This window comes from Cervus elaphus, chromosome 24, assembly GCF_910594005.1.
Source record: "Cervus elaphus chromosome 24, mCerEla1.1, whole genome shotgun sequence".
NCBI classification, from domain to species: domain Eukaryota; kingdom Metazoa; phylum Chordata; class Mammalia; order Artiodactyla; family Cervidae; genus Cervus; species Cervus elaphus.
This window is the reverse complement of record NC_057838.1, coordinates 20,358,114-20,371,179: the sequence shown is the minus strand read 5'-3', so window position 1 is coordinate 20,371,179 and position 13,066 is coordinate 20,358,114. Positions and strand designations below refer to the sequence as shown.

The 13,066-nt window shown below is 41.0% G+C and overlaps 1 protein-coding gene across 2 annotated transcripts in view; it reads left to right on the top strand.

Moving 5' to 3' along the window:
* The window catches only part of UBP1 (upstream binding protein 1), a 64,715-nt gene that overhangs the window by 33,370 nt on the left and 18,279 nt on the right, over window positions 1-13,066 (top strand). For both annotated transcript variants that reach the window (XM_043886932.1, XM_043886931.1), the window contains exons 3-5: window positions 7,201-7,277; window positions 11,377-11,482; window positions 11,903-12,009. In XM_043886932.1, coding sequence (XP_043742867.1) covers window positions 7,201-7,277; window positions 11,377-11,482; window positions 11,903-12,009 — 290 coding nt within the window. The remainder of the gene's footprint in view (window positions 1-7,200; window positions 7,278-11,376; window positions 11,483-11,902; window positions 12,010-13,066) is intronic.

The window sequence follows — 13,066 nt, the reverse complement described above, 5'->3', positions numbered from 1 at the left end:
GGGAAGTTCCATGGACAGAGGCGCCTGGGGGGCTACAGTCCACAGGGTCGCAAAGACGCGACACAGTGTCTAAACAGCAGCACAGCATGCACTGGTTCCTGCCTCTAACCCCAGACCTCCAAGCTGTCCCTTTCCCATCCCCGCCCCCTTGGCAGCCACCAGTCTGCGCTCTGTGTCCGTGACTCTTTCTGTTTCATAGCTAGGTTCTGTTGTATTTCAGATGTCACACCTAAGTGACATCATTTGTCCTTCTATTTCTGAGTTACGTCACTTAGCATGGTAGCCTCGGTTTGTATCCCTGTTGCTGCAAGTGGCATTATGTGGCTCTTTTTTTTAACCACTTCCTAGTACCTAGTACTCCATTGTATATTTACCACATCTTTATCCATTCACCTGTCAGGGGACATTCAGGTTGTCTCCATGTCTGCCTTATTAGGAATAGTGCCCCTGTGAACAGGGATGGAGTTATCTTTTTGAAGTATAGTTTTGTCTGGGTATATGTGCAGGCGTGAGATTGCTGGATCATATGGTAGCTCTAGTTTTCCGAGGAAACTCTATACTGTTTTCCATAGTGGCTGCATCAACTTAGATTCCCACCAGCAGTGGAGGAGCGTTCCCTTTTCTTCACTCCCTCTCCAGCATTTGTTATTTGCAGACCCTTTGGTGATGGCCATTCTGGCCTGTGTGAGGTGGTACCTCACCGCACTTCAGATTTGCGTTTCTCTAATAATTAGTGACAGTGAGCATCCTTTCCTGTCCTGTTGCCCATCTGTATTTCTTCTTCGGAGAAATCTCTTTAGGTTTCCTGCCAATTTTTCAACTGGGTTGTTTTTTTTTATTGTTCAGTTTTATGAACTGTTTGTATATTTTGGAAATTAAGCCCATTTATGTTTGCAGATATTTTCTCCCATTCTGTAGGTGGTTTTCTTTTTTTTTTTTTATGGTTTCCTTTGCTGTGCAAAGGACTTCCCTGGTGGCTCAGACAATAAAGCATCTGTCTACAATGTGGGAGATCTGGGTTCCATCCCTGGGCTGGGAGGATCCTCTGGAGAAGGAAATGGCAACCCACTCCTGTCCTCTTGCCTGGAAAATCCCATGGAAAGAGGAGCCTCCATGGGATTGCAAAGAGTCAACTGAGCAACTAAACTTTCTTTTCTTTCTTTTGTTGTGCAAAAGCTTTGATTAGATCTCATTTGTGTATTTTTTCTATTGCCTTGGGAGACTGAGAATGCATTTGGTATGATCTATGTCAGAGAATGTCTGGTCTGTGTTCTCATCTAGGAGTCTTCGGGTGTCATGTCTTAAGCTTACGTCTTTAAGCCGTTTTGAGTTTATTTTTGTTTATGGTGGTATGGTATGAATTCTAGCTTCATTGATTTACATGTAACTGTCCACTTTCCCACACCACTCGCTGAAGAGACTTTTCCACTTGTTATAATCCGCCTCCCTTGTTGAAGGCTGACTGCGGGTGTGTGGGTTTATCTGGGCTGTCTGTTGCGTTGATCCGTATGTGTTTTTGTGGCAGGACTGTACTGAGCTGTTACTGTCTGATGTCCGGGAGAGCTGTGCCTCCGGTTGTGTTCTGTCTTCTTTGTCCTTCAGGATTGCTTTGGCAGTTCTGGGTCTTCATAGTTTCGTATACATTTTTGGATTATTTGTTGTAGTTCTGTAGAAAATGTCATGGGTAATTTGATAAGAATTGCATTAAACCTGTAGACTGCTTTGGGTAGTATGGCTGTTTTAACAGTATTAATTCTTCCAATCAAGAACATAGGTAGCTTCCATTTCTTTGAATCCTCTTTAATTTCCTGTATTAATGTTTTATAGTTCTCAGCACATAAGTCTTTCATCTCCTTGGTCAAATTTATTCCTAGGTATTTTGTTGTTGTGATTTTAAAGGGTATTTTTTTTTTTTACATTCTTTTTTTTTATATATATATATTTCATTGTTAGTGTAAAGAAATGCAACCAGTTTCTGAAAGTTAATCTTGTATTCTGCTACTTTGAGGGCAGAGTATCACTTATAAAATCAGATCTAGTAGTTTTTGTGTGGAATCCTTAGGATTTTCAGTATCATGTCATCTGCGTACAATAACAGTGTTACCTCACCAATCCAGTTGGTTACCTTCTATTTCTTTTTCTTTTCTGATTGCTGCATCAGGGAATTCCAATTCTGAGTTGAATAGAAGTGGTGAGAGCTGGCATCCTTGTCTTGTTCCAGTTTTTAGCAGGAATGTTTCCTGCTTTTCACTGTTGAGTTATTATATTGGCTGTGGGTTTGTAATAAATGGCTTTTATTATGTTGAGATATGTTCTATGTGTACTCACTGTGATATACATATGGTGGGTGTTGAATTTTGTCAGATGGCTTTTCTGCATCTATTGAGACGATCATGTAGGTTTTGACTTTTTTTTTTTTTAATGTGGTACATTACATTGATTTGTGTATATTGAACTATCCTTGTGAGCTTGGGATGAATCCCACTTGGTTGTGGTATATGATCTGTTTTATGTGTTGTTAGATTCAATTGGCTAATACTTTGTTGAGAATTTTTACATCTGTATTCATCCAGTATATTGGCCTGTAGTTTTCTTTTTTCATGGTATCTTTGTCTGGTTTTGGTATCAGGTTGATGGTGGCTTCATAGAATGTCCTTGAGAACGTTCCCTCCTCTTCAGTCTTTTGGAAGAGTTTGAGAAGGGTTAGTGTAGATTCTTTGTATGTTCAGCAGAACTCGCCTGTGAAGACATCTGGCCCTGGACTTTGGTTTGTAGGAAGGTTCGGCTGGTGGGTGGGTGGGTGGGTGCGGTGCCAGGTCTTCCGCAGTACTGTGGCATGCAGGAACTCTTTTTGTTGCGGCCTTAGGAGCTTTAGTTGCCGCCTGCTGGATCGTTAGTTATAGTTTGCTGGATCTTCAGCCGTGGCATCTGGGATCTGGCTCCTTGACCAAGGGGCTGAACCTGGGCCTGCTGCACTGGCAGTGTGAAGTCTCAGCCACTGGACGCCAGGGACGTTCCTGTGGGGAGTTTTTTTGTGTGTGTCTGTTGGTGTGTGTTTTAGTCTTTGTTTACTCTATGATGACTATTATTTACTTCCTTCTGATGACTTTAGGTTTCATTTGTTCCCTTATTTCTAATTCTTTTAAGTTGTAAGTTAGGTTGTTTGAGATTTTCTTTTTTAATTATTTCTTCAGGAAGGCCAGTATCGCGATGCACTTCTTTCTAAGAACTCCTTTTCTGTGTCCTGTAGGTTTTGTATGGTTGTGTTTTCATTTTCATTTGCCTCGAGGTATTTTAAAATTTCCCCTTTGATTTCATCCTTGATCTGTTAGGTTTTTTGTTTTAAATTTTTACTGGAGTATAATTGCTTTACAGTGTTGACCCATAAATTGTTTACTGGAATGTTAGTTCCTTTAATTGCTTGTGTTTTGCTTTTTTTCCCTCCCCGCTGTGGTTTATTTCTAGTTTCTTGGTGTTGGTGTAAGAAAGGATCCTGGAGACCTTAAATTTGTTGGGGCTTGTGTTGTGCCCTCGTGTGGGATCAGTCCTCGAGAATATTCCATGTGCCCTGGAAAATAATGTGTGTTCTGGTTTGGTCTTTTTAAAAGAAATGTCCTAAAAATATCAATTAAGTCTACCTGTCCTGTTGTATCATTTAAGATTTCTGTTGCCTTCTTGATTCTCTGTCTTGAAGTCTTTAGCAATTATATTCTTGTCAGTTTTTCGGGTCTCCCTTTATGTCTGTTAGTCTTTTATGTATTCGGGTGCTCCTTTATTAGGTGTGTATATGTTGACAAGTGTAAAATCTTCTGGTTTTGGTTCTTGTATCATCATATACTGTCCTTTATCTTTAAAGTCTGTCTTCTCTGTTAAGGGTATTGCAGTCCCCTCTTTCTTGTCTTTTCTGTTTGCATGAAGTATCTTTTCTCATCCTCTCATTGTCAACTTACGTGTGTCCTTTGCCCTGAAGTGGGTCTCTTACAGGCAGCATAGTTGAGCCTTTTTTTTTTTAAATCCAGTTTGCAACTCTGCATCTTTTACTCCATTGACATTTAAGGTAATTATTGATAACTATGTATTTATTGCTACTTTAAACCTATTTTCCCACTGATTTTATATTTTTTCTTTTTCCTTTTGTGGTTTCATGATTTTCTCTTGTATTACACTTACATTCTCTTCTTTTTGTTTTTTTATGAACCTGTTTTGTTTTTGATTTGTGCTTACTCTGTTTTTCAAGGATATCAACCCTTTCCATTATCTCCTTTCCCTAGACTGTCAGTCATATGGGCTCAAAAGATATTCTAGGGGGAAAAAGTCTACATTCTCTTACTCCCTCCCCACCCCTATTTTATGATTTTGGTGTCCTTTTTTATATCTTCACCACTTCCCTGGTGGCTCAGTTGGTAAAGAATCTGCCTGCAGTGCAGGAGACCCAGGTTCAACCCCTGGGTCAGGGAGATCCCCTGGAGAAGGAAATGGCAACCCACTCCAGTATCCTTCCCTGGAGAATCCCATGGACAGAGGAGCCTGGTGGGCCATAGTCCATGGGGTCACAAAGAGTTGGACATGACTGAGTGACTAATGCTTTCACTTTGCATCTTCATGTTTATAGTTTTCTGTTCATTATTGTTATCATCACTTTCACAGAAATCTTTTTGATTTTTTAAAAATGTGTGTGCTAGCTTATTTAAGCGATTTATCTTCCAATTGTGGATTTTTCTCTTTCCTATAGATTCTTTCTTCTTTACTGCTAGTAGGGAAGACTTTTCAACATTTTCTTTAAAATAGGCTAAGTATTGCTGTATTCCTTTGGTTTTTACTTGTCTGAGGAATTCTTCATCTCTCCTCCTATTCTAAATGATGATCTTCTTGGGTAGAGCATGTCCTCGGTTGCAGACTTTTCCTCTTCAGGACTTTGAATATATCCCTCATGGCCTGCAGCATTTCTGTATAGAAATCAGCTTGTAGCCTTATGGAAGTTCCCTTGTAATGAACCCTGTTTCTCTCTTGCTGCCTCTGGAGTCCCCCTTTAACTTTTGCCATTTTTATTATAATGTGTCATGATGTAGGTCTCTTTGGGTTCATCTTTTTTTGGGACCTGCCATGCTTCCTGTATCTGGATATCTGTTTCCTTCTTTAGAATTGGGAGGTTTTCAGCCATAATTTCTTCAAATACATTTTCAGTCTGTTTTTCTCTTTCCTTTCTGGAATCCCTGTTATGCATAGATTGGGATGGTTTAGATTATCCCATAGGTAGGTCTCTTATATTGCTTTCATTTTTTTTTTTTTAATTTGACTTTCTAGTTGCTGTTCTGATTGGATAATTTCCATTATTCTACCTTCCAGATCTCTTATTCTTTCTTCTGCATTATTCACTCTGCTGTTCATTTCCTTTAGCTCAGTTTTTGTCTCAGGAAATGAATTTTCTAATTTTTCTTGGCCCCTCTATAGTTTCTAGTTTCTTTTCACAATAATCTGCATTTATATCAATAGCCTTTCATAATTCCTTCAATATTTTCATTACCTCCTTTTTGAACTCAGTGTCTATTAGATCAAAGAGGTCTGCTTCATTGTTTATTCTTTCAGGGAGATTCTCTTGGTCTTTTAACTAGGTGTGGTTCCTCTGCTTTTCCATTTTACTTGTATTCTCTTAATCTGTGAGTTTAGGAAAAACAATTACCTACTGTGGTTTCAGAGGACTGTTTATGTGTGGGGATGACCCTGTGGTGCTTGTGTGGGTTTATTTAGTACGAGGCCCTGTCGCCTCACTACTCATTGTGTGCTGGTTATTATTCCCTTGATAGAGGGTGTTTAGATGCCGAAACTGGGGTCTGGTCCTGGCGTTCTCGGCAGCGTCAGTGGTTCAGGCACATCCCTGGGGCACGTGTAGCAGTGGAGACAGCTCATTACCTCTCCTGGTTGTTCATCTGCCTTCTTAAAAGATCAGTTCAGATCCATTGTGAAGTGTGCTGCAGATTTAACTGTAAAGGAAAACAGTCTCTCTCTTGCTGTACAGGGGTTTTTAGTTTAATCTCTCTCATTGTGTTGAAATAATGTAAGGACTGTTCTTTAGTGGTATATATGGCAGTTATTTTCCTCTACCAGCCTTGGAGTGATTTGGTTGTATTTTGGTAACTTATATTTTGATCGTGTGATCTTACACCCTTTGTGTGTTTTTTTGTAAGCCCAGTGTATTGTGGGTAAGATATTGGTAGTTTCATCATAAACAGCCTTAACTTCATATGGAACCCCTCTTTAATTACTCCTAATTTTCTACATATCAAATTATGCTGTCACTTTTATTAGTTAATGATAGTTAATCCAGAAATCTCTTGTAGGAAATCTGGAGCACATTACTTGACTTTTGGCAGCAGCTTATTTTCCTAATTAAATAGATTGGTATGTTTTTTTATGGACCAAAATTGAGCAGTGATAAAATGTTAAGCTGGATTTACCTGACACAAGGAAGAAGGCTCCAGGATTAAAATTTGACCCTAGCTCATACAAAAACCTGTCCAAAATGTTGCTAGTATCATTATTTATAATAGCCCAAAGTGGAGACAACCCAGATGCCTGCCAACTGTTGAATGAATAAAGGAAATGTGTGTATGTTCGGTTGAATAATTTGGCCATAAATAGGAAAGACTGACACATAAGTGAAAAAGTCAGTCACAGAAGGCCACCTGTGTGATTCCATTTATATCAAGTGTCCAAAGCAGGTAAATCCCAAGAGGCAAAAGGTAGATTGATGAGTGATTGCAAAGGGCTGGGGGTGGGGGCCTGAGAAGGGACCTGCTCACAGGTATGTGTTTATTTTTGATGATGAAGGTACTCTAAGGTTAATAGCAATGATGGCTGCACAAGTCTGCATATACTAAAAAACAGTTGCACACTTTAAAAGGGTGGATTTTATGGCATGTAAGTTATATCTCAGTAAAGCTGTTAAGAAAAATTGGTTTCAGGTAATGTGTATGTGTAATGAAACGGTAGTGTGAGAGGAAAGGGAAGTGACCAAGGAACTCCAGTCTTCTGTGAGAGTGGAAGAAGGAAAGGATGTGACTTGCAGGAAGGAGAAAGATCAACCCCCGTTTGCTTCTCTAAGAAATTAACGCTGGGTAATTGTGTGTTTGAGAGGGAGCTGAGTACACAGGGTTAGATTCTCTAAATGGATTGTTTCTGATACACAGTTTTTACACGTAGGTCAGTCTTACGAAATCCGAATGCTGGATAATCGGAAAATGGGAGATGTGCCTGAGATCACTGGAAAACTGGTAAAGGTAAGGACCTCCATTTAAATTCTGAACAGATACTGAAACGACTCAAAAAATAGCAGTTTTGCCGCAAGAGTTTTGCTTTTTGTTGCAGGAGTTTTTAACAAATTATTTAATGTCACTTTAAGGAAGTAGTGGCTTTATTAAAACTTAACTTTTTGAGCTATATTTTGTTGACTCCTCTGTAAAATAGGAATTATAGCAGTTACTGAAGTAAACATTAAAGCCCTCTGGAAACAAGGTACCATAGAACAGTTGTAACTGAGCAAGGGTGAAAAACCCAGTACTAAAAAACAAAAGCTTTGTTTCTCTTTAAAAGATACCTTAGGGAAAAAGATACTGTGGGGGCAAGTATAAGTGTTACTGTGATACTTCTAAAGAGCCTTTTATTTTACCTCTTAAAATTTGTCCTAAGTAAAATTTTATTTCTTCACCCTACTGGAGTTATCTGGAGAGTCATTCATCCCAGGCAGAGCCAAACGCAGTCCTTTTAGGATTTCAGACCCACCGCTGGCTCCTGCAGCGTCGTGGGTGGTGGATCCTCCTAGTCTTTTGTCCCTCACCACCCAGTGTGACAGCAGAACTCCAAGCGTTACAGGCAAGGGCTCTGGGAGAAGCTTCACTGGCGAGAGGGAAGACTTCAGTGAGGCTGTGCTGGTGAGACAGAAGCAGGACTTCTCTCGGCCCTTCCGTCTTCCTCCGGGGAGGCCCGCTGGGCCCTCAGTGCGGAGAGTACCTCGGCTGGAAAGGCCTGTCCTTTTCAGAAGGGCGAGCGTGGGGAGGGGACAGCGGTACTGGTGCTGACAAGCCTAGCATGTCCCGAAAGCAGCTGTCCAGCGCTGCGCGCCTGAGAGTCTTTGAATATTTAGGGGCAGGAAGCTCCTAATCCTACTGGTCCCCACTGGAGCACTGTCTTGCCAACCTGGAATAAGCGCCCAGGTTTCCCTTGACTCCTAGGACTCCCAGCATACTTGGAATGGAAGGAGACGGGTGACTTACCTGTTCTCACATGTGCCGTTTAAATGTGGAGTCTCTCATGTCTAGGCCACATCAGTGAGTTGGGTCATTTCCCTAGAGGGTGAGTCAGATGACTATTTTTTTTTTATCATTTGTTGTTGCCCAACTCTTTGTGACCCCCATGGACTACAGCATGCCTGGCTTCCCTGTTCTTCACTATCTCCTGGAGTTTGCTCAAATTCATGTCCATTGTATCAGTGATGCTATCTAACCATCTCATCATCTGTTGACCCCCTCCTGCCCTCAATCTTTCCCAGCATCAGGGTTTTTTCTAATGTCAGCTGTTCACATCAGGTGGCCAGAGTATTGGAGTTTCAGCTTCAGCATCAGTCCTTCCAGTGGATATTCAGGACTGATTTCCTTTAGGATTGACTGGTTTGATCTCCCTGCTGTCCAAGGGACTCTCAAGAGTCTTGTCCAGCACCACAATTCGCACTCAGCCTTCTTCATGGTCCAATTCTCACATCCATACATGACTACTGGAAAAATTATAGCTTTGACTTTACGGACCTATGTCAGCAAAGTGATATCTCTGCCTTTTAATACACTGTTGGGTTTGTCATAGTTTTCCTACCAAGGAGCAAGCATCTGTTAGTTGCATAGCTGCAGTCACCACTCGCATTGATTCTGGAGCCCAAAAAAATAAAATCTGTCACTGCTTCCACTTTTTCCCCATCTATTTGCCTTGAAATAATGGGACCAGATGCCATGATCTTAGTTTTTTTTAATGTTAAGCTTCAAGCCAGCTTTTTAAAAATTCGCTCATTTTGCTTTCTCGCCTGTGGTAAACACTGATCAGATTCACCTTTTTACAGAGGTGTTAGCATTGTTCCCAGTAAGCAAGCCCCATTGGATTGGTTATACTCTGCTGAACTCTAGTGGCAAATAGAGTTTGGTCAAGGAGACTCACAGCTCTCATTTTCCAGAGTCCAGGAGGCTTATTACCAGTGATAATCTCTCAGCATGACCTGGTTCCAGCTCATCGTTGTCAGACAAGTATGGGGTGTCCCGGCAAATCTTTGCCAAATTGTGCCACACCTGGTTAATATTCAGCCTAGTGATATGTTACTTAAGGGACGATGTGGGTGAACTCTGTTGTCACTGTGACAGTCACAGGGTTACTTTTTAAACGGTTTTAAATTAATTTGATCAACCACTTGAGAAACCACATATCTGATATTTGGTGGATGTGAATACAGACAGTCACGTCCTGAGAGCTTGTCTGGGATTCAGAGTTACAGTTAGTGACTGCCAGAGACTACAGGATGAATTTCTTTTTCTTGGTTTTCTGGCCGCGTCACACGGCGTCTTAGTTGCCCAACTAGGGATCACACCTGTGCCTCCTGCATTGGAAGTGCAGAGCCTTAAATACTGGACCACCAGAGAAGTCCTCAGGATGGATTTCTTATAAGACAACATCCTTTTTCAGCTAGAAGAGCCCCTAGAATACTCTGCAGCCATCTAGAGTTCAATTTCCTGCCCCCATGATCTTTGACTCACTCTTGAGGGGAAGTCTCAGGGATCAAATGTTGCTGAGCAAAGGTGCTTGGGAACTTCTTGATGTGTTTAAAATATTCAGCACGTTCTCTCTGCTTGTTCTGTTTCTGTCTTATTGTTAGGGCTCCTTATCTGTGGCTCATTCTCTAGGTGCATTGTCTCCTTTTAGTGAGAAGTTCCTGGTGGCTCAGATGGTAAAGAGTCTGCCTGCAGTTCGGGAGACCTGGGTCCCATCCCTGGGTTAGAAAGACCCCGTGGAGAAGGAAAATGGCAACCCACCCCAGTATTCTTGCCTGGAAAATCCCATAGACAGAGGAGCCTGGCAGGCTAAAGTTCATGGGGTCGCGAAGAGTCGGACGCGACTTCACTTTCCAGAGAACTTTTCCCCTTCTAATCTCATTTAAGAGGTTTTCTTTTATATCCTCTCATTTCCTAAGTGTGGTCCCCCCTTTATATTCCTTACTGTGCTGCTTAGTCTGACCTAGAAAGGGGTTTAGTACAGCACTATAAACTAGTATATTCTCATACTATTTTTATCTGAATTCATGGATTTGATCTGGTTCTTACTAAATATGAGAGAATCAAAATCATGACATTTTCTGTGCTGCGCTTTTAAATGGTTCCTTTCAAAAGACGCATCGGCTTTGGTTTGGACCGCATGTGGTGTTGGGGAAGGTAGGGGCACTAATGGTAATATTTCTATGTATGGATAACAAGTTATTTCCTGTTCTATCCAGCAGGGAGTCTACTGGAAATAAGAGTGTCTTATTCCATCATAGTCTGAGAAGCAATTACTTATAAATGTGTCAGAAACACTAATTAGTGCAAATATGGTATCTGAATCCATTTTGATGGCCTGTTATCCTGTCCCTGAAACAAAATAGTAGTTGGCAGCCCAGACCTGTGGCAGGTGTGGGAGGGCTGGGTGGAGAGCAGAGAACAGCCTATAGTTCGCGGGGTAGAGTTAAAGCCTTCCCTCGAAATGGACTTGAGTGTTTGGGTGACGTTTACCTGTGTTCTTTTCTGTTTTGTTTCCCTTGCTTACCTCAGCTAACCTCACTTGCAGTTTGAATTAATTTTGTATATAGGTTCTCTATTTGGGGGTGGTGGCAGTTCCCCACCCTCACCCCATGCCCTTGACACTTTTAGGGGGTGCTGTGCAGCATGCTGGGGGGTGGGTCTTAATTCCCGGCCCAGGGATCAAACCCAGGCCCCCTGCATTGGAAGCACAGAGCCCTAACCACGGGAGAGCTGGGGTCATCCCTAATGATTTCTTTATAGAAATATAACTCTTCCTAATTTCTTAGGGACACAGACCTTAATTTTGTATTACAGTATCAAATTTTTTAATAAAAATTTTACCTAAGAAACCATTTTATTCTTGTTGAGTTAGAATTCTTTGCACCAAATATTATTAATTGTACCTGTAACCTAGGTATCCAAGAAGAAGACAGCCCACTTACAAAATGTGTAAATTAGAGTTTGCTTTTGTATGCTTTTCTGTTATAGGTTAATGTTTAAGAAGTGAACACACTTGTGCTCTTTAGCTGGGACAGTTTAAAAGTGTTCATTTCCCCCACTTATTCCACAGAGCATCATTAGAGTTGTATTCCATGACCGACGACTCCAGTATACAGAGCATCAGCAGCTTGAAGGTTGGAAGTGGAATCGCCCGGGAGACAGACTCCTCGACTTAGGTACAGGCGGCGTCAGGGGGCCTGCTGGTACACTGGCAACACACCGCGCGTGATCGTGTGGGGAACGTCTGATGTCAGCAGATCCTGCGTGACTTGAGTTGTTTTATAGTTAAAACTGAAGTTGGGATGTGTGTGTGTGTATGCACACGCGCTTACAGAAACTGAGCCAGAGATTTTATGAGTTTGAAATCATTTAGATCATTGTTGACTGGTATCAATCCCTCATTTTCTTAATAAAATGAAATAGAAACAAGCCATGGTGGGAGAAAGTATGATACACAGTAAGTGGGCTGAGGTTGAGGTGTTTGACCATGGCAAACATTGAAGGAAAAAGCACAGTATAATTTCATTAGCACTTAATCATCTTAGTTGTAACCTTTTAATTGGTTTGTTCCTATGTCACTTCTTATTAAAATGCAGATATTCCAATGTCCGTGGGAATAATTGACACCAGGACAAATCCAAGCCAGTTAAATGCAGTTGAATTTCTGTGGGATCCTGCAAAACGCACATCTGCTTTCATTCAGGTTTGGAGTTTCACATTGTTACAAGCTCGCTAGCCTCATCGTTCAGAAGGCCCTGGGTGAGACTGAATGCTTGGGTGCAGCATGTTATTTTCCTTAAATGCTTATTTGTAAACTGTCTTGTAGTGTCTTTTGTATACACAAACATACACTGTTAAATTGGAGTTAATCTACTAAGTTCATCATGTATAGACATTAACATATAGAGACCATCTGATGTGTAAAGCATTATTTAAATACTACATTTACCACTAGTAATAACAATAATCAACACTTCTTGTCAGAATGCATTTCTCTGGAATAAAACCTATTTTTAAAGGAGATGATTGAAAAGTATAGTTTTAAGAAAAACTATACTATAAAAAGTATAGTCTAGCTTTGTTTAAAAATATTTTAACACTGAAAATTTCAGACCCCCATAAAAGGAGGAGAAGATAATGAATTGTCTGTGTGCACGTCTCCTGGCTTCTACAGATACTATAATTTCCCCTCTTGTTTCTTGGTGGAATACTGTAAGGCAACCCTCGGGCATTTCATTTGACTTGTGAATGCTCAGTTTGTATCTCCTAAGAGATCAGTTTTTGAAAAAACAAATATATAGTATTATTATATGTAAAATAAAATCAACAGTAATTCTAATAGTCAGTATATTCAAATTTGTCAGTGGTGGTATTAAAATTTGCCGAGTAGGTGATCTTTATATAGAAAAGGAAGATTGCTTTTAATTGCCGACCAGCCTAAGCAGACTCTAGTTTGTGTGAACTTTAGAGAATCTTCAGTATTTTGCATTTTTGGGTCCTCCAAGCAGCGTCCCCCATCAGCTAACAGGGCCGTGTCACTTGTTACCTCTCATACTGTTCATCTGACAGGGTATCTGGTCATGTGGTGAATGAGAGGGATGTACGAGCTGGCCATATATCTCAGTCTTAGTGTAGAGATCCGTTTAACCTTGAGTTCTTCGAAGAGGAGACGTGTCGCCGTCAGAAATTACTAAAGTCTTGTTACTGACACTGTGCGGTACCCTGGGGCCGTCCCCGAGGTGGCGTAGGAAGAGGGCGCA